At 37.9% G+C, this 22,193-nt stretch overlaps 1 protein-coding gene across 7 annotated transcripts in view; it reads left to right on the top strand.

The window, feature by feature from the left end:
• The window catches only part of ABCC9 (ATP binding cassette subfamily C member 9), a 142,512-nt gene that overhangs the window by 33,726 nt on the left and 86,593 nt on the right, over positions 1–22,193 (top strand). For all 7 annotated transcript variants that reach the window (XM_059935421.1, XM_059935422.1, XM_059935425.1 and 4 more), the window contains 4 exons: positions 1,389–1,429; positions 2,359–2,501; positions 10,198–10,306; positions 14,603–14,710. In XM_059935421.1, coding sequence (XP_059791404.1) covers positions 1,389–1,429; positions 2,359–2,501; positions 10,198–10,306; positions 14,603–14,710 — 401 coding nt within the window. The remainder of the gene's footprint in view (positions 1–1,388; positions 1,430–2,358; positions 2,502–10,197; positions 10,307–14,602; positions 14,711–22,193) is intronic.

The raw sequence follows: 22,193 nt of genomic DNA, 5'->3' as shown, positions 1-22,193 counted from the left end.
TTTTGACCAGAAAGGTCTGGGTTTTATCCAAGCTCTGTCATCTCCTAGCTTGGAATCTTGCCTGTGACTCATCTTTCCTAAGTGCTTTCCTCATTATTGCGCAGGGTAGTTGTAATCATTAAATAGGAGAAGGCACTCCCGTCATACCTCAGTAATTGTGAGTTGTTGAGTAGTGGCAGAGTGAAGTGGTGGTGAGTACGGTCTGAGGAGCCCAGCTGTGTGACCTCGTGCATCCCATCCTCATCTTTATAATGAGGTAGGAAGGGTCCCCGATAACCTGCACTGGGTGCAGAGTGCCAAATAGTTTTTAGTAAAATAGCAGCTGCTCTCACTCTTCCTCATCAAGAGGAGATTACTTATTTAAAGATATTTAGAATGAGTTATAAATAATGATGTGGAGGAAAAGAATGAAATACACTTAGAAAAAAAAGGTCATAATAGCTAGAGAAAGATGAAGACAGAAACATGATTCTTCATCTGTACTGTTATGAGTCTCAGAGCCGTGTTTGGATTGCTGCTACCGTACAAGAATTCGGATTTGATAGCTAAGCCACCTGTGGACCTTCAGAAGCACAGGCTGAGTCTGTACACGGTGGTAAGGACAGTTCATGAGAGCGGATCATGAGAAAACTAGATTATAGTTCTTGCTCTGCCATTGCCTGGCCCTGTTACCAACTATGCAGTTACTTTTTGGTCCTCCGTTCCTAAAACTCTATGGTTTATGACAAAATAACTACAAATCATCAACTTGGCTTTTTATTTTTCCTATTACTTCCAAATGCTAGTATTCTAGCCTAAATATGAGTTTTTCTTATTTCAGTTCTGCATATTATGCTTATCAAATGATAGTGCAATATATTCCTGGAGAGATATTTAAACAAGCAGAGGGCCCAAGATATGGAGCTATTTTATTAAACAAAAGGTCTATAAGTGAAAATTAATATCACTGCTGGAAGGAGATTTTTCACGTGATGTCAAATTCTTTTTATCTGTATAATATCCCAATTTTTATATTTTTAAGTTAGTTTAGTGGACCAAACAAAATACAGACCGTGAATACTCTGAAGAATGCCTATGTGTTAAATTCTAATAACTTTATCTAAATTTTGCTCTTTGTAACATGTCATAAAAAAAATAATTTTTCACATTTTCTGGTTAAGCCTCACCTATGGGAGTTCACAACTGTGAACCAGGAAATACCAACTGGGAAATGTTTGTGGACTCAAGACAAAAATGTTACTTAATGTACTTGGTCCTTCCTGTACTTAATTCCTTCCTTCCTTAATGTACTTGGTCCTTCAAGGAAAGTTAGAGTAATAATCGATGATTAATTAAAGTTACTGAAATGTCTCACAGTTGAAACTAATGTATTTGGTTTCTTTCCACAGTCTTCATGAACGCGGCAATTCCCATAGCAGCTGTTCTTGCTGTAAGACACTTTTTCTTACCTTAAGAAATGGACTTAAGTCAGTGTTCAGAAATGACTTAGGAACAAGAATGGGTGGGTGGTAACCTATATTACCTCACCTTCAGTTTTCTCTTCGCTGTCTCCATTGTGATAGTTTTAATCCGGGGTTTCTCAACCGTGGCGCTGTGGACCTTTTTGGTCCCGATAATTAATTCTTTGTTGTGAGAACCTGTCCTCTGCATTAGGATGTCTAGCAGCATCCCTGGCTTCTACTTATTAGATGCCATTAGTACCATCAAAAATATCCCCAGACACTGCCAAATGTGTCCTGGGGAGCAAAATTAACGGAGGTTGAGAACTTACTGTCCTAATCTCCATGACCTGGTTCCTGGACATTCTTACAAGATAGTGCTAGATCAACAACTGGAAAATGTTAAATGATTACATTATATTTCAAACAAAAAGGACAAACCCAGGAACTAGTATTATACTTAGAAATATTTGTAAATAAGTCTGCCTTGGATACCCTTGTTGGCGATTTTAGGAAAGATCCACAATAGGGACCCTAAAACAATGGAATGTTTCCTTTCTTCTCTCAGAAAATTTAGTATTGGTTGGAAAGAGCCTGAGTAGGTGTGAAGAACTCTGGATTCTCTCATGGTTATTCCCCCATCTCAGTAATTTGACAGAAGTTAATTTTCTAATCTGTCAATAGAATCTGTTTTGCCCCTTTCACAAGTTTACTGCTAGAATGAATGTAAACCATTAAGTACTCTACCAATAGCAAGTGTTATTTTTCTTAGGGAGGGATTTGGATGAAGCAATTGTATTATATTTTTCAGAGTTGCAATGGACATATTGGCATAGTAGAATTTGTTAGGCTTGTAAAATTGAATGCAAGTATTTGTGAACCTTTCTCCAGCTTTCTCTAAAATCCTTTCTTTGCACAGACATTTGTGACCCATGCGTATGCCAGCGGGAACAATCTCAAACCTGCAGAAGCCTTTGCTTCACTGTCTCTCTTCCACATCCTGGTCACCCCTCTCTTCCTGCTCTCCACTGTGGTCAGATTTGCCGTCAAAGCCATCATCAGGTATGTGCTGGAATGTCTGGAGTTCTTTGCTTGATTATAGAAATACTATCTGCTCATGGTAGTAAGTTAGAAAAAGTATAAAAAGAACATCCAAATCACTGCCCAGAGACAACTTGTTAAAATTTTGGTATGCTACCTTTCAGTCTTTTATCTATTTCATATAAAAATAATTATTCTAAAATAAAAATTTTGAACTTTGGGGGGTTATTTTCCCCCTCATTAAAACCATAATGCATGACGTTTATTGGCTACATGATATTCCATTGTTTGGAAGTATTCTAATTTATTTAATGGTTACCTCTTTCTTAGACATTTAGAATGTTTCTGTTTTCACCCATGTAACATAAATAATGTAAATTACATTTGAGAGAAGCATCTTTTTATCTTTAAACTTTTCTCTGATTATTTTCTGAAGTCAGATTTCTAGAAGTGGTCTTACTTGTTCTAATAGTATGCATCTTCTTAATGCCTTTGATGAGTATGGCCATGTTGTTTTCCATTGAAGGAGACGTAGGTTAAAATGTGTACAGATTTTTAAGTTTTTTTTAATGAATATGGCCATAATGTTTTCCAGCAAAGCTGGGCCAGTTTATGTTTTTACCAGCAGTGATGGAGAATGTTCATATCAACACATATTTTCTGTTTTAATTTTAGTTTAATTTGGCAAAAAAAAAAAAAAAAAAAAAATCCAGGCTCACAGTCTCTGAAAATGGAAAAACTTTGCAAAACTGAGTGCGGTGTTCTGTTAATTTTAAGTAGACTTCTATAGGTTTCTAAGCAGTGTAGACTTTATCTCAGACTCACAATTTCCCATAAAAATAGTTGTGGTCTGATAATGACCATTTCCCCACCATTTTTACTTGTATTATATAATAAATATGTTACCAAACTATATTATACTACCCTGTATGTGCCATAGTGCCATAGCTATGTTTCAGTCTATATTATAAACAAGGTAGTCTTAAAGTAGTATTTTGCTTTTTGCTATAAGGTCTTATAAACCTTATAAAACCTCAGCATGTTTCATAAGCAGTCATTATCATATTTATATCTGGCCTTTGAAAGAAATGCCAAGATGTTTCAATACAGAAGGAAAAATGGAAAATTGAGGCCTTAAATATACTAAGCATAGTGTTGTCATTAACAGCAATGTAGAGCATCTATTGTAAGGTCCTTTAAAATGAAATACTTTCCCAATGTCTATGTATTGTTAAGCAAACTATTTTTTAATATTTAAGATACCAGAACCTCTAGTTTTAGGCAATAGTTTATATTGGCTTACAAAGGCTTAATACCAAATATCATTAAAATTCATATACCTTATCTTACTATAAACCAAGTTCTGATTGTTTACACTAATACCGTAACAAGATTTCCATCCTATTCTGTAAGATATGCTGTTAGTAACAGATTCTGGAGCTGTTAAGAGTTTAAAGCTCAGGCCCTCTGACCTCATCTGCCCTCATTTTCTTATTGTTCTGACTTCTGAAACACTTGTACGGATCACTGACTGATTTCTGTAGCACCACTTCCAAATTAGGCAGTGCTCTGGAAGGGAAGCGACTTCAAACAATAAAACTGATAAATGGCCAGAGTCTGCTATTTTGGTTCTTATTTTCATTTTCTCCACTTAATAGCTGTCCCTCTCACGGTTGCCTTTTTAATTGAATTTGACTTTGTGCTACAAGTCAATAAGAAAGCAGTTGATCACTAATAATAGATCAGTCCTCTGAAATCAGGAGGTTACCAAGCACCGAAAGGACTTTAAGAGTTGCTGTGAAAAAAAATTAATAAATCTAGGCGTGTGGGTTTCCCCAAGTCCATAGTATACAATCCTGCTGTAGTGAATCCTAGTAAAGCTGAGGGTGGATCATAATCCCTGTATATTTCTGCATAACACTCTCTCTTCTGTACGTTCCAGGGAAAAGGCATTTGCCAGTTTGATAAAGACCAGTCTGTTTTCAGGGCTCAGCTCCAGATTTCCCAAGCCATAGGCCAAATAGAATCAGCTTATAAAAACTTGCTTCTCTAAAATGAATTTCAGTGGTTGATTTGTGGGTCCTCGGGAGATGACCAGTCAACAGAGGAGGCCAGTCCTTTTTCCCGCTGTGTGCTGGTTCTCGGAACCCAGATGAGCGTCTTTCCCAGTGTGAACTGGGCTTGGCATTTCCTTCTCTGCCTGGGAACCCGTGACCAGGCTTTAATGCCAGTTGGCCCACAGCGAGTTGAGCAGCCTGTTTATAATCGGAGACTTTGGTTAGCTGATTTTGAAACCTCCTTTTCAGGACTGTGGAAGTCATAAGTTCTTTGCTACACTCTGAGATGCATGCAGAAATTTGGTGGGTTAGAAGAGGGTGCAGCATACTCCGCAACTTGTGTTACGGGTGCCTGTAAGAGATGTGTAAACTTCTCTGCTGGAGGAAGATTCCATGCCATGTAAAATTCGTTGCTTCGAGAAAATTCTATGCTTTCTTTTAAAAATGTTTAGCTTGTTAGACAAAATTGTCTTTGTGGTGCTCACCGGGTGGGACCTTATGTATACATAATAAAATGGAAGAAGGAGGCCGTTAAGATTCAGGTTATCTCCCAGTAACCCCAGCACCCCACATCATTTGAGTTTTCTGGACCTTTTATGGTGATGTGTTCCAGTCTACATTTGCAAAACGGAGGGAAGAAATGAAGAGAAGTAGGAAAGTCACTAGTTTCTAAAATGCTAAAATACTTGAATTAGTGATTTTTTTCATGATGCCTGTTGTACTTGTCCTCTTTGCTTTATTTGTAAGAAAATAGTTTATGTGTTTTGCTTTTCTGGAGGAAAAGGTTAAGTTGCTATATTGTATCCTTTATAAATAATTTGAGTTTAGGTTTCTGGTACTTGACGTACAATGCAGTATCTATATCCAGAGATGTTATTTACCAAGGAAAGAAATGTGTAAAACTAATCCCTTGCTTTGGTGGAAGATAACTCTTGTGTCCTTTCTCTCATTTCCCTCCCAAAGGAAAGTACGCTTGGCTAGTCTACTGTGATTACCTTCAACCAAATAAATTGTTACTATATTTATCATAGAACATGCTCACAGGTTGACCTGGTCCACATTTACAAAAATTTCATGGTTTCCACAAGAAAACACATAACTGCCAGCAACAAAATCAGTTATTCCCCCAAAACATAGCACCTGTCCAAGGTACTCAAGCTGTATGTAAACACCCAAACTTGAAAAGTGAAAAAAATATCATCGGTAACAAAACCTTAAATACTTTGACGAATTACCTAAACAAATGAGAAATTAGTAAAACGCTGAACTAAAAGGTGATGGAGGCAGGATAGGGAGTTGTTTGGTATCAAGTTTACCTGCTTTCAATACCTGCACAGCCATGGAATACTCACTGTTCAACCACAAGCATATTATTTGGTGCCTCTATGGCTCAGCTTCCTCACTTATCAAATGAGCATCATAATGGTTCCTGCTTATGGTGGTTGGGAGAATTAAATGAGATAATACATGAAAGATGCCCAGCACATTGCCTACATATTTTAGATATTTAACAAATCTCCGTTTTACTAATTTAACACCATTTTATTGAACTCTGTTTCGTGCTTCAGAGATATATCTTTCTGTGGATCCACATTCATTTACTAAGCAGTTCAGGTACCTTGCTAGGCACTGGGGATGGCAAAGATGAAAGATGGAGTGAAATCCACAGGAGTCCACAGTCTAGCTGGAGAGACTGGGAAGGGAAGGGAATTACAACACACATGTTATGCTGTGATAGAGCACTACACAGAATACCATGGGCCATATATGAGGCTCATTGAAGCTTATCAAGGGAGAAGGGAGACAGTCCGGTCAGTAAAGGTTTAAAGGCGGTGACAGCTCCTTCATGGGATCTTAAAGAATAGGTAGGACTTGCCCAGTTGAATAAAAAGGGAAAACACATTCTGTGTGAGGGAGCGATGTATGCAAGGGGAAGGGGTGAGCAGAGAGGTGAGAGATCTTGGTACCTTCTGGGGGCTAAAGGTAATTGCATGTAGTTGGAGAAAGGTCCTGATGAGGAAAGCACTGGGAGATGAAGCTGGAGAGTAAAATCCCAATCAGCCTGTAGATGATGCCAAGGATGCTGAAAGCTGCAGGGTGGCCATTTGTTATTTTAAGGAGAGGACTGTTGTATGAGCATATTTGCATTTTAAAAATATAACCCTGGCAGCATGGTGGAAATTACTTCACCCTTGGTCAGGATTCATGCATTTTCCATAGTTGTTTTGCCTCTGTGAGTTCTGAAAGGCCCTCATACGAACAGGAAATGTTTTTTGTATTACCTATTCATTCACCAGACATTTCTTGAGGAATTGCTATGTTATATTTTTGGCACTGGGCTAGATTCTGAAGATGAAAATTTTTGCTTTTAAAGAGTTCAGAGTCTAGTGGGAGAGATTGACAGTAATAAAACAAACAAAATAGTGCAAGGGACCCTAAGTCAGAGAGCCTGGAATAATGGGGATGGGGAGGGGAAATGGAGGGGGAGATTCAGAAAAGTGCTAGTATTGGGTCCTCCGATGTTTATTGTAATTGGAGTTCCAAAGTGGGATCTTATGAAGAGGAAAGAAGTTCTCCCCATGCTCCAGTCATGCTCAGGGACCATTGCTTCCTGATATTCAGCAAGAATCGGTCTCATTAATTTCATAAAAGCTTCAGTAAGATTTGTGTGTGCTAGAAAGTGAAATGGAGAATTGAATCAACTGACCTTACTTAAATGTCTGAATCATTGGTTTATTCCTTCTTTGATTGATTCAGCAAACATTCATTGAGTAATGTGTACCAGGAGCTGCTGGACTTAGAGTTACAAAGGCACACGAGCCTGGCCCCATACTTTCCTTTGTGTGCAGAGACACAGTGTGAGGTTGTCTAAAAGGTATTCCTTTGATTGACAAAGCTGTGCTCCTTAAAATCCAATCTCTTCTAAACATTGGAACAGAATGACAATTAAAGTCTGTAAAAGTGAAGAAAGGATACTGCCATTTAAGATGAATAAAATGCTATTTCTAAGGCATTTCTAACACCATCTTTCAAACCTATGTGATCAGGCTTTGCTGTCAAAGACTCAAAGAGAGTACAAAACCCAAAGCTCTTCTTTCATTTTTTGGTTCTGAAATTCTTTTTAAAATTGCAGTAAAATATACATAACATAAAATTTATCATTTAAATCATTTTAAGTGTACAGTTGAGTGGCATTAAGTACATTCACATTGTTGTGCAAACGTCACCACAATCCATCTGCAGAACTTTTTCAATTTCTCAAATTAAATTCTATACTCACTAAATGATAACTCCCCTTGTACCTACCTCTCCTCCCAGACCCTGGTGACCACCATTGACTTTCTGTCTGTATGAATTTGACTATCTCTCTACCTCATATAAGTGGAATTATGCAATTTTTGTTTTTTGTGTGCCTGGCTTATCTTTTTTAGCATAATGTTTTCAAGGTTCAGCCATGTTGTCATAACTTGAATATATTTAAATAAGTCAGGAATTCCAGAACCATGAAAAAAAGTATGGCAGATGCTCAAAAAATTAAACATAGAATTACCATATGATTCAGCAATTCTACTTTTGAGTGTATACCCAAAATAATCGAAAGCAGGGACTTGAATAGATATTTGTACATTTATCTTCATAGCAGCATTATTCACAATAGCCAAAAAGTGAAACAACCCAAATGTCTCTCAATTGATGAAAAAACAAAATGCAGCATACACATAAAATGGAGTATTATTCAGCCAAAGCTTTCCTTAAACAATTATTTTTTTTAGAGGAATCTAAAAAATACAACAAACTCATGAATATAACAAAAAAGAAACAGACTCATAGATATAGAGAACTAGTGGTTCATTTTAGTAGTTACCAGTGGGGAGAGGGAAGGGGGAAGGGGCAACAAAGGGGGTAGGGCATTAAGAGGTACAAATTATTATGTATAAAATAAGCTACAAAGATGTATTGTACAACATAGGGAATATAGCCAGTGTTTTATGACTATTAATATAAATGGGGTATAACCTTTAAAAACTGTGACTCACTATATTGTACACCTGTAACTTATATAATATTGTATCAACTGTACTTCAATTAAAAAATTACTTTTATGGATTAAGATATACACACTGCTATATATAAAATAGATAACCAACAAGGACCTACTGTATAGCACAGGGAACTATACTCAATATTTTTTAATAACCTATAAGGGAAAAGAATCTGTAAAGGAATGTATATATGTAGATATATATATATCTGTAGATATATATATCTGAATCGCTGTGCTGTACACCTGGAACTAACATGATATTGTAAGTCAACTATACTTCAATAAAAAAAAGAATGGAAAAATTATTTCTTTTAGTTTCCTGTAAATGAAATTTAGAAGTTAATAGTTAGACTGCCCTAGTGGATTTTATCTACCTTTATGTTTCCAAAGAAAGGAAGCGGTTTCTATGACATGCAAGGCTAAAGAGCTTAAAGTTCATGGACAACAGACTGAATTGAATTTACTTTTCTTCATTTTATTAGTCTGTCACAAAAACAAACTCTGCAGACTTGTCTGGAGGCACTTAACTTGACTACAAGCTGAAATGAACAATAAAAAAATCTTTTGTTTCAAACGTGTATTTTCTAGTTTCCTACCAACGGCAATCTTTCCCCTGTAAGTGATGCTGCAGGTGCCAGGCCAGTCTGCCCACTGTTAACATCTTAGCGTGCTAGAAGGAGCATTTCTTGTCTTTTCAACTTCACAGACTTTTCTGTAGTGAATCATTTTATTTATAGGAGGATGTTTTCAAATTGTGTTCTTGTTTTCTTCAATTCGTTTTACTCTTGATCCTATGACACTGGTTTGAGAAAATTAGAATGGGTAGGGTAAGGGGGCCAAGGGGTCTTGTGTCCAGCCTCTGGAGACCACAGTAAAGAATGTTTGTAAATTACTCTTCTAGAACAGGGCTTCTCCAGCTGTACTGTGCTTATGAAGCATCTCTGGATCTTCTTAAAATGTAGATTTTGACTCAGGAGGTCTTGGGTGGGGCCTGAGATTCTAAGTTTTGAGTAAGCTCCCAGGTGATGATGCCACTGATCTTGGCCAACATTTTGCATAGTAATATTCTAGCGGGCCCTCTCCTTGCCAGGTTGTGATATGTCCAATATATACAGTAGTGCTTAAGCAAAATAGCATAGTGGGCAGGGACGCATGATCTGTGTGTTATATGCTGTATGCTTTTACTTAACTGCCCTGTACCTTATTTCCCTTCATTTGTAAAATGAGAATAATGATACTTCCTTCGTTGGTGTTATTTTTTTTAACCACCTTGCTTCAAGTCCCTCTCCAATTCTATTGTCTTTGACAAGAAATACAATTGCAAAAAAAAAAAAAAAAAAAGTGCAAAGGAGAGTTGGTTGAATTTAGGGTGACCAGTTGGTTCTGGTTTTTCTGAGATTTTTCCATTTGAAGCGCTGAAAGCCCCAGGTCCTGGGAGCCCGTCAGTCCCCAGCATCCTAGCTTAATTCCCAGTTGGTCCTGAGAAATGACTCTCAGAGCTGGCTTGCTTACCATGGTAACAGTGGGGGAAAAGTTTGTTTATTTAGGTAGAACTTCCTTGGTGGTGGTTTTATTTTTATCCCTTATTGTGTGCTTGCTTGTTTGCCTTTTGCAGTGTTCAAAAGCTGAATGAGTTTCTCTTGAGTGATGAGATTGGTGAGGACAGCTGGCTGACTGGGGAAGGTTCTCTTCCATTTGAATCCTGTAAGAAACACACTGGAGCCGTAAGTGCTTTTCTTTGTTACGGGAGCTGAAAATAAGGGACAGTCCTGAGGATGGATGATTGAAAATGGGTGCAATTAGAAGAAATCGTATGCTTTACTTTTAACCTATATGAAGAAAAAATTGCCACCTGCTTCTGCAAAAAACCTTACAAGTCTAAAATCAATAAGGAAATGTATAAAGCTTGTCTTTATAAGTCATCAAAGGATTATCCCGAGGGACACCTCATGTTCAATTCAACAGGAAATAGAGAGGTTGTCTACCCCAGGCTTTGTATAAAAATCATACAAAATAAACTTACAACTCTTGTACCATATTCTTATAATACCTTTAACTATGTTATACTTTTTAGTTTAAAAAGTGCTTTTTTGATACATTATGTCTTTTGACTCATTTAATATATTACACTACATTACCTATTTTGTTTTCTAGATGCATATATTTATTTGCATGTTGAATGGTTTGAATAGTCACAAGATTTTAGTGGGAGAGCCAGAATTAAAACCTGAGTCTTGTACCTCCTGAACCAGTTTATTCATCCATTGCACAAATATTTACTCATATCTACATAAAGCCTGGAAACACAGTCAATATTATTTTGTCATGTTTTACCTGGACCATAACGTGTATTATATATTTGCCTGTATTTCCAGACTTATCAGCTATCCTGTGCTTTGTGCCAAGACCTAGCGATGTAGCTCTGAACAAGGCAGGCAAGATCTTTCTTGTCACAGAGTTTGCTTTCTTGAGGCAGGAGTCAGATGATAAACAAGTAAACAAGTGAGATCAATTCCCTGTGGGAAGAAAATAAAAGAAGATATTAGAGAGTGACTGGGGTCCTCTCAGCAGGGTGGTCATTTCTCAGGAGGCCCCTCTGAAGAGCTGGCATTTGATCTGAGACCTGAATGAAGAGTAGGTACCTCTTCTGCAAAGACCTAGAAAAGGGGCCAGATCATTTCAGGCAGAGAACTAGCAGATGCAAAGACCCTGAGGTGGGAATTAATTTGGTGTGTTCAAGGAACAGAGGGGCACTATGGCTGAAGCCTAGTAAAGAAGGGAGGACAAGACGAGGTAAGAACAAGGATTGAGAGTCCTGTAAACCAGGGAAAGAGTTTGGATTTTATTGGCATGCAATAGGAAACCACTGGAGGGTTTTAAAGAAGGGACTCATATAATTTTGTGTATATTTTTAAAGGATCACTCTGGTTGCTGGGTGAAGAGTTGTCATGGGGGACAAGAGTAGAACAGATAGATCAGTAAAGAGGTCATTATAATAACATAGACAAGAAATGATGATGGTTAGAATTTGTTTTTGTTGCAGTTGCACTGGACCTTGAGAAGAAGCTATCAAGTTCAGCGCACACTTTTTAGGCTGAGCTGATAAACACTGGCTGATAGGTTGAATGGAGGGAATGAGGGAGAAAGAAGTCTCAAGGATGAATCCTAGTTTATTGGCTTGACTACTGGGTAGACGGGGGAGCCAATAACTGAAATAGGGAAGCTGAGAAATGAGTAGGTTGCTGTTGAGGTGGAATCAAGAGGTATATTTTGCACATGATAATTTTGAGATATTTATTGACATCTAAGAAGAGAAGTCCCCCTTGGAGATGTAAATTTAAGAGCCACTGGCCATTAGATGATATTTAATGGGACTGGATTAAACCACTTTCTTGAAAGCCATGTCTGAAAAATTCTGAAGAAAGTCTTTAAAATTAATATGTCTATTTCATAACAGTAAAGTAGAAAGAAGTTCTTCTAAAATAAGTTAATAATTAGTTATTCATTTACTATTAGAGAAAAATGTTAATATATTTACCATTTATGTAACCAAACAAAAATGCATGTGCAGTCTCCTGACAGGAATTGACTGAGGCTTGGAAAACCTTCACCAGGAAGTCAGTCTATATTAAATTTTTATTCACATCATGCTAAAAATAGTTAAGACAAGCACTTGGCTGTCTTTAGACTTGCTGATTTCTTCTGCTTTTCTGGAGTTATTTTTTTACTCTCTGTTGAGTTATTTTGTTGAGCAGGTGTGATTTTGTCTGAGTAGGAACCACCACCCATGCTTGTAGACGCTGCAGTAACAAAGCCTGAAAATGCTTGTGTACTCTTGTGTGGACATGGACACCAAGACAGGAATACATCATAGACTGTGTACACTTTGAGGCAGCAGGAAAGTCAAGCATTTGATTAGAACCTGACTTGTCTCACTTTAGATGATAGGAGATTCGCAAAGAACTTATTAGATCGTCTTTCAGAGATGTAGGGATGAGCAGAGGGAGATGACCTCAGGAAAGGGAACAGAGGAGGTCAAGTTTGAGGGAGTGGAGTGAGGGAATTCTGAAGAGTGGTTTGTATGAGATGAGGGATAGAAGAAATATTAAACTGAGCAAAGGTTGGAAGGAAAAAAGAATCCCCTTCAGTTGCCTCCAGTATCTTCAGAGTTATTGAAACCAGACTGGACTTCTGATGTCTTTCGGGGCCATTCATCACTGCTGATGGGCCAAACCACAAATGACAAACTTTTAAAAATGAAGAGAAAAAAGCTGTGTGTTTGAAAAGAACACTAATGGAAACTCCTACTTGAGAGCGCTTAAGATGCTATGTATTCTGTAAAAGCTTAGAGTTAAGTGGTTTTGGCTGCAGAATCTCCACGGAGAATTAGTGACAGTCTAGAGCCAGAGTTTCTTCAAATTACATCTGTGAGACTCCGACTCAAATCTCTGTCAACACGTCTCCTCCTCCCACCCTCTCCTTAGTTTTGTGAAGAACATGAAGTCATTCCTTTTGGAACTCTGGGCGCAATACTACTATAGAAGTTACGACTCTAGAAGACAGAGAATATATGTACAGATATAGACCTGTCTTGTGTGGGAAATATACTCAGCTTAAAGGATAGTGGCTTTCTACATCTCTCATGTAAGGTTATCTGTGAGGACTGTGGGAAGAAAAACAAAACTAAAAATGTCATGAGCACTCTTTCTCTCTCTCTCTTTTTAAAATTTAAAATGCATTCAGTAGTTTCTGTGCAACAGAACACTGGTAGTACTCAGTAGTGACTTTTTAATCTCAGTATTGAATGGCGTGTAGCTTAGCAATGTGCTATTTGGTAGTTTGATATTCTGTTGATACGCTGATGGATATAAATTGGAGGGCAATATCTCGTTCAGATTAAATTACTGATTATTCAAGGACATTCCTGATTCCCATAATAGAACTCAACGGATTTATCAAAAGCTAAACCTGCTGTTCCAAGCCCAAGGAAAAAAAAAGTTTCACAATTCTAGAATCCTTTGCTTTTAAAGGTAATTTAACAGTTTTAAAGTGTTTTACTATTTAGCTTTCATCATCTCTATAAGGTATTTAAGTAAGAGAGATAATCATTTATGTCGAAATACTTGCTTACTAGATCTCTGGGACAAATTTTGAGCTTATATATTTTTCTAAATTAGAGGTTTACAGAACTGAAGTTTCTACCTTCTCTTTAGTCATTTGTCTCTATGTGAAATTAAACTCAAAATTAGAGAATGACAAGTTTCTAGTTATGACCTAATTTGAGCTCATTTTAAGTATGTGAAGATTGCCTAGCTTTAGCTGGCAACCTCCGTTTTATGGAGACTTTCTTTAGTCCTTTGGCTCAGAGCAATGCTATAACATTTGCGAAAAACTAGATCACTCTACAGTGCTTATGGGTCTCCTTATGAAATAATATGCATATTATAGGCAAAAAAGTCCTCGATGCTTTTTCTCATTCCACCAGGGATCTTCAGGTGACATATAGCCCAGACTGATTTATGTGAGTGTATCGGATTCAAAATCCTCATGATTCAGAGGGTGACCAAAAATGCACTGTTGGAACATTTACAAGCCCGACGGCCTAAGAATTAGATTCTAGTTTACCCTGAGTTAGCCTGCTTGCCTTTGGCCATGACACACAGCTTTTTACCGCCTGGGCCTGTTCATCCAGAAAGCTGGAGAAAGAATATCCAAAGCCTAGTTTGGTGCTCAGCACTTTAACTTCTATCATTTGCAAGTATCACATCTTCATATTTTTGTTTTTCTTAAAAAGTTTGTGAATCAGGTTTAAAATTATCGTGTAACACTTTTTCATTATCATTTGCTTTTTTTTGGCGGCAGGGGGACACCATAGAAATAATTAAAATATGACATTCACTTTACTCATTTCTTTTTCTTAGAATTGAAGTGGAGAAGTAGCAATGTGAGTTAATGTTCAGTAAAAACTCAAGTTTTTTCCATAGACCTTCAACTTGTGCTCTTTTCCATGTGGAATGCAGCAGCCAAAAACTATAAACAGGAAGCAGCCTGGAAGGTATCACCTGGACAGCTACGAGCAATCAACACGACGTCTGCGTCCCGTGGAGACCGAGGATATCGCAATAAAGGTTATTTTATTTCCTGAATTCTTACATGAATAGAAACATTGATGTTACTATTTTATGGTGAAGTTCTGCAAAAGGGTCCTACCTCATGTCTTTAAAGTCTCTTTAGCATGGTCACTCATTCTCAAAAATATTCTGATAAGTTTATAATTCTCAGTGCTGCCTTGCCTCCCAACCACAGCTTTGCTCCAGCAGTTGTTTAAATAACTGGAGGATGAATCTTTCTTCTGAATCTGCGTTAGAAGCTAGTATCCAACGTATTTCAGCTCATACTCTTATGTTTATTTACCAAGTAGATTCATTTCTAGAGAACGCCAATATTACAGGTCCAGTTTTTGAGGAAGTAGATTAGATAACAATTATCTACAACCAGGAAAGGCTTAGACCTGGGTTGTGTGCTTCCACCCAGCTTCCCAATACTGCCTTTGACTCGTCTCAAACGGCCTTTTTTTTTTTTCCTTAACATTTTTATTGGAGTATAATTGCTTTACAATGCTGTGTTAGTTTCTGCTGTATAACAATCAGCTATATGTATACATATATCCCCATATCCCCTCCTTTTTGCATCTCCCTCCCCTGCTCCCTATCCCACCCCTCTAGGTGGTCACAAACCACTGAGCTGATCTCCCTGTGTCATGCCGCTGCTTCCCACTGGCTATCTATTTTACATTTGGTAGTGTATATATGTCAATGTTACTTTCTCACTTCGTCCCAGTTTACCCTTCCCCCTCCCCGTGTCTTCAAGTCCATTCTCTACATCTGTGTCTTTATTCCTGTCCTGCCCATAGGTTCATCAGAACCATTTTTTTTTTTTTTAGATTCCATATATATGTGATAGCATACGGTTTTTTTTTAAAATACAGCAGGTTCTTAATACTTATCCATTTTATACATATTAGTGTACATTCAATCGCAATCTCCCAATTTATCACACCACCACCACCACCCCCACTTTCCCCCCTTGGTATCCGTACGTTTGTTCTCTACATCTGTGTCTCTATTTCTGCCCTGCAAACCGGTTCATGTGTACCATGTTTCTAGGTTCCACATATATGCGTTAATATATGATATTTGTTTTTCTGACTTACTTCACTCCATATGACAGTCTCTAGATCCATCCACGTATCTACAAATGACCCAATTTCGTTCCTTTTTATGGCTGAGTAATATTCCATTGTATATATGTACCACATCTTCTTTATCAATTTGTCTGTCGATGGGCATTTAGGTTGCTTCCATGACCTGGCTATTGTAAATAGTGCTGCAATGAACATTGGGGTGCATGTGTCTTTTTGAATTATGGTTTTCTCTGGGTATATGCCCAGTAGTATGATTGCTGGGTCATATGGTAATTCTATTTTAGGTTTTTAAGGAACCTCCATACTGTTCTCCATAGGGGCTGTATCAATTTACATTCCCACCAACAGTGCAAGAGGGTTCCCTTCTCTCCACACCCTCTCCAGCATTTATTGTTTGTAGATTTTTTGATGATGACCATTCTGACTGGTGTGAGGTGATACCTTATTGTAGTTTTGATTTGCATTTCCCTAATGATTAGTGATGTTGAGCATCCTTTCATGTGTCTGTTGGCATTCTGTATATCTTCTTTGGAGAAATTTGTATTTAGGTCTTCTGCCCATTTTTGGATTGCATTGTCAAACAGCCTTTTTTCAAAAAAATGTTTTATTATTGAAGTATAGTTGATTTATAATGCTGTGTTAATTTCTGCTGTATAGCAAAGTGACTCAGTTATACATATATATACATTCTTTTTCATATTCTTTTTCATTATGGTTTATCAGCAGATATTGAATATAGTTCCCTCTTCTATACAGTAGGATCTTGTTTATCCATTCTATATATAATAGTTTGCATCGGCTAATCCGAAACTCCCAATTGATCCCTCCCCCACCCCTCTCCCCCTTGGCAATTACAAGTCTGTTCTCTATGTGTGTGAGTCTGTTTCTGTCTCATAGATAAGTTCATTTGTGTCGTATCGTAGATTCCACATACAAGTGATATCATATGATATTTGTCTTTCTCTTTCTGACTTACTTTACTTAGTATGATAATCTCTAGGTCCATCCATGTTCCTGCAAATGGTATTATTTCATTCTTTTTTATGGCTGAGTAGTATTTCATTGTATATATGTACCACATCTTCTTTATCCATTCATCTGTCGATGGACATTTAGGTTGTTTCCATGCCTTGGCTATTGTGAATCGTGCCACAGTGAACATTGGGTGAAGGTATCTTTTCGAATTATAGCTTTGTCTGGATATATGCTGAGGAATGGGATTGCAGGATCATATGGCAACTCTATTTTTAGTTTTTAGAGGAACCTCCATACTGTTTTCCACAGTGGCTGCACCAATTTACATTCCCACCAATAGTGTAGGAGGGTTCACTTTTCTCCACACCCTCTCCAACATTTGTTATTTGTAGACTTTTTAATGATGGCCAGTCTGACTGGTGTGCAGTGATACCTCATAGTTTTGATTTGTATTTCTCTAATAATTAGTGATGTTGAGCATTGTTTCGTGTGCCTGTCAGCCATCTCTATGTCTTTGGAGAAATGTCTATTTAGGTCTTCCTGAGGAAATTAACAAAAAATACCTAGAAACAAATGACAATGAAAACACTATGACACCAGACCTATGGGATGCAGCAAAAGCAGTTCTAAGATGGAAGTTTATAGCAATACAATCCTATCTCAAGAAACAAGAAAAACTCAAATAAACAACCTAACCTTACACCTAAAGCAATTAGGGAAAGAAGAACAAAAAGACCCCAAAGTTAGCAGAAGGAAAGAAATCATAAAGATCAGAGCAGAAATAAATGAAAAAGAAATGAAAGAAACAATAGCAAAGGTCAATAAAACTAAAAGCTGGTTCTTTGAGAAGATAAACAAAATTGATAAACCATTAGCCAGACTCATCAAGAAAAAAAGGGAGAGGACTCAAATCAACAGAATTAGAAATGAAAAAGGAGAAGTAACAACTGACACTGCAGAAATACAAAGGATCGTGAGAGATTACTACAAGCAACTATATGCCAATAAAATGGACAACCTGGAAGAAATGGACAAATTCTTAGAAAAGCACAACCTTCTGAGACTGAACCAGGAAGAAATAGAAAATATAAACAGACCAATCACAAGCACTGAAATTGAAACTGTGATTAAAAATCTTCCAACAAACAAAAGCCCAGGACCAGATGGCTTCACAGGTGAATTCTATCAAACATTTAGAGAAGAGCTAACACCTGTCCTTCTCAAACTCTTCCAAAATGTAGCAGAGGGAGGAACACTCCCAAACTCATTCTACGAGGACACCATCACCCTGATACCAAAACCAGACAAAGATGTCACAAAAAAAGAAAACTACAGAGCAATATCACTGATGAACACAGATGCAAAAATCCTCAACAAAATACTAGCAAACAGAATCCAACAGCACAATAAAAGGATCATGTGCCATGATCAAGTGGGGTTTATTCCAGGAATGCAAAGATTCTTCAATATACGCAGATCAACCAATGTGATACACCACATTAACAAACTGAAGGATAAAAACCATATGATAATCTCAATAGATGCAGAAAAAGCTTTTGACAAAATTCAACAGCGATTTATGATAAAAACTCTCCAGAAAGTAGGCATAGAGGGAACCTATGTCAACATAATAAAGGCCATATATGACAAACCCATAGCCAACATCATTCTCAGTGGTGAAAAACTGAAACCATTTCCACTAAGATCAGGAAAAAGACTATGTTGCCCACTCTCACCATTATTATTCAACATAGTTTTGGAAGCTTTAGCCAAAAAAAAAGAAATAAAAGAATCCAAATCAGAAAAGAAGTAAAACTGTCACTTTTTGCCGATGACATGATACTATGTATAGAGAATCCTAAAGATACTACCAGAAAACTACTAGAGCTAATCAACGAATTTGTTAGAGTAGCAGGATACAAAATTAATGCACAGAGATCTCTTGCATTCCTATACACTAATGATGAAAAATCTGAAAAAGAAATTAAGGAAACACTCCCATTTACTATTGCAACAAAAAGAATAAAATACCTAGGAATAAACCTACCTAAGGAGACAAAAGACCTGTATGCAGAAAACTATATGACACTGATGAAAGAAATTAAAGATGATACAAACAGATGGATAGATATACCATGTTCTTGGATTGGAAGAATCAACATTGTGAAAATGACTATACTACCCAAAGCAATCTACAGATTCAATGCAATCCCTATCAAACTACCAATGGCATTTTTCACAGAACTAGAACAAAAAATTTCACAATTTGTATGGAAACACAAAAGACCCCGAATAGCCCAAGCAATGTTGAGAAAGAAAAACAAAGCTGGAGGAATCAGGCTCCCTGACTTCAGACTATACTACAAAGCTACAGTAATCAAGACAGTATGGTACTGGCACAAAAACAGAAATAATAGATCAATGGAACAGGATAGAAAGCCCAGAGATAAACCCACGCACATTTGGTCACCTTATCTTTGACAAAGGAAGCAAGAGAATACGATGGAGAAAAGGCAGGCTCTTCAGTAAGCGGTGCTGGGAAAACTGGACAGCTACATGCAAAAGGGTTGTTTGTTTTTTGTCATTGACACTCAGCCATTTGTACTCTTCCCAAGCATGAGTGCTTCATAGGACAGGCCACCACAGGAACACAGGCTGAGGACTGAGTGTTGGGATCAGCCCCTGGAAGGGGTCAGGGTTATGCAGGAACCAGAACAGATGCCTGCAGCAGTCAAGGGCCTCTGGACATCAGAGCCAACGGAGTCTGGAAACTAGCTGTTTAGAAGACTAGCCACATTGGCTGCTGGGGCTGTCCCACTCCCTGCCCTGCCCAGTCAGAGTGAGGGATGCTCAGTGAGTGGTACAGTAAAACCAAGAACCACATTTAATTCTCCTCTCTCTCTCCTTATTGCCCGACACCATACCTGTCCCACGACAGGCTTTTAGCAACTGGAACAAATGCGTTACTGGATGGAATAAGCTAATGCTAGCCTTCCCTTTGCCATTAATTTGATGTGTGATTTGGGCAAATTGCTTCTCTAAGCCATGGTCTGCCCCTCTTGAGGTGGGGATGCCATTTTAGTATGGTTGTTTTGAGGATAAGGTATATCACCTGTGAATTTCAAAGAGCTGTAGTGACTCATTTTTTAATTATTTATTTATTTATTTATTTATTTTTGGCTGCATTGGGCCTTCGTTGTTGCGTGCGGGCTTTTCTCTAGTTGCGGCGAGCGGGGGCTACTCTTTGTTGCGGTGCACGGGCTTCTCATTGTGGTGGCTTTTCTTGTGGCAGAGCACAGGCTGTAGGCACACAGGCTTCAGTAGTTGCAGCGTGTGGGCTCAGTAATTGTGACTCTCGGGCTCTAGAGTGCAGGCTCAGAAGTTGTGGCTCGTGTGCTTATTAGTTGTTCCGTGGCATGTGGGATCTTCCCGGACCAGAGATCAAACCCGTGTCCCCTGCGTTGGCAGGTGGATTCTTAACCACTGTGCCTCCAGGCAAGTCCTGTAGTGATTCTTAGTCTTGGCTGTACATTAGAATCACATATATATATATATATATATGTATATGCATATGTATGTGTGTGTGTGTGTGTGTGTATATATATATATATATATATATATAAACCTGGGCATCATTTTTGAAAACATCTCTAGTAGTTCCCTAGACAATTATAATGTACAAGTAGGGTGTGAACTAAGCTATGATAAAGTAAGTAATGAGAGACTAGAAAGGGTCCTCTATGCTGCCAATTCTCAAATATGCCCAGATAATAACAATGTATTAGTGACTAAAAAAAGAGTGTTTTTTAATCGACATTTTCTCTTCAGTGTAGTGGGAACCTAAAAATACATCTTTTCCGTGTGCCTTATTCAATTTATTTTCATTTTTCATGGAAAAAAGGAAGGTTATCATGATTTTTTTCCCAGAGTTGACCCTTCATGCACCAAAAAACCCACAAAAAAACAACAAACCCCTGCTCATCAATGTCCTGGAGTCTGCTATTCCACTGAATGGCCACTGCAGTTTTAGATACCCCTTCAAGCTCGAATTCACCATTTATTCATAGTGGAAATTCCCAAATTGGTTATTACTCATTTGTATTTTTGAAATCTTTTTTATTGTGAAATACAACATACCTACAGAAAAGTACATACAACATGTATGCACTGTTAAATGAAAAAGTAAATACCTGTGCAACCACTACCAAATGAAGAACATCATGAGCTTCCTCTGAAGGTCCCCCCAGCACACACTTTAGCTGCACTCTCTCTATCTCTCCCCCAAGATATAATCGCCACCCTGACTTCTGTGGTCATCATTTCCTTGATCATCCTTGCTATGTATGCCTCCCTAAAAATGTGCTTTAGTTTTTTTAAGTTTGAATATGTGCATGTACGTGTATGTGTGTTGCTTCTTCTGCTCGACATTATGTGGATATAATTCATCCATGTTGCTATGTGAAGCTGTAATTCATTCATTCTCATCACTGTGTATCGTTTCATTGTATAAATATACCAGAACTTATTGATCTGTTATACTTTTGATGGACTTTTGGTTATTTTTTTTGAGGCTGTTGTGAACAATTGCTGAGTCATAGGGCTGTACATCCTCAACTTTTCTTCACAATGGCCAACTTTTCTCTAAAGTGGTTGTGCCATTTTACACTTCCATTAATAGTGAGTGAGGGACTTCCCTAGTGGCACAGTGGTTGAGAATCCACCTGCCAATGCAGGGGACACAGTGTTCGATCCCTGGTCCTGGAAGATCCCACATGCCATGGAGCAGCTAAACCTGCAAGCCACAGCTACTGAGCCTGCATGCCACAACTACTGAAGCCTGCTCGCCTAGAACCTGTGCTCCGCAACAAGAGAAGCCACCGCAATGAGAAGCCCACGCACCACAGTGAATAGTAGCCCCCGCCCACCGCAACTAGAGAAAGCCCGCGTGCAGCAACAAAGATCCAATGCAGCCAAAAATTAAAAAATAAATAAAATACATAAATTTATAAAGAAGAAAAACAGTGATCGAGAATTCCAGTTGGTCTCCCTCTTCATCAGTGCTTCCAATATTTTGCCAAAATGTGTGTTGTTTGTTGGGAGGAGGTGCAGTTGTATCTTGCTGTGGTTTTTATTTGTAATTTTCTGATTTCTAATGAGGTTGAGCACCTTTTCCTATATATATTGACCATTTGGGTTTGGAGCTCCTCTTGTGAATTGCCAGGTTATTTGTTCCCCCTGTTTAAAAAAATTCTGGGTACTACTTTGGCACTTATATATGTTACAGAATTCTTTTCCCACTCCATAGCTTGGCTTTTCACTTTCTTTATGGTATCAGAAATTCTTAATTTTAATGTAATCTAGTTTATAGAACTTTTCCTTTATGGCTAATGCTTTGCTTTTTGCCTCCTTTATGAAAACATTTTTGGGGACTT

The sequence above is a fragment of the Balaenoptera ricei genome, chromosome 10, assembly GCF_028023285.1.
Source record: "Balaenoptera ricei isolate mBalRic1 chromosome 10, mBalRic1.hap2, whole genome shotgun sequence".
Taxonomy (NCBI): Eukaryota; Metazoa; Chordata; class Mammalia; order Artiodactyla; family Balaenopteridae; genus Balaenoptera; species Balaenoptera ricei.
This window is presented reverse-complemented; position numbering and strand designations above follow the sequence as displayed.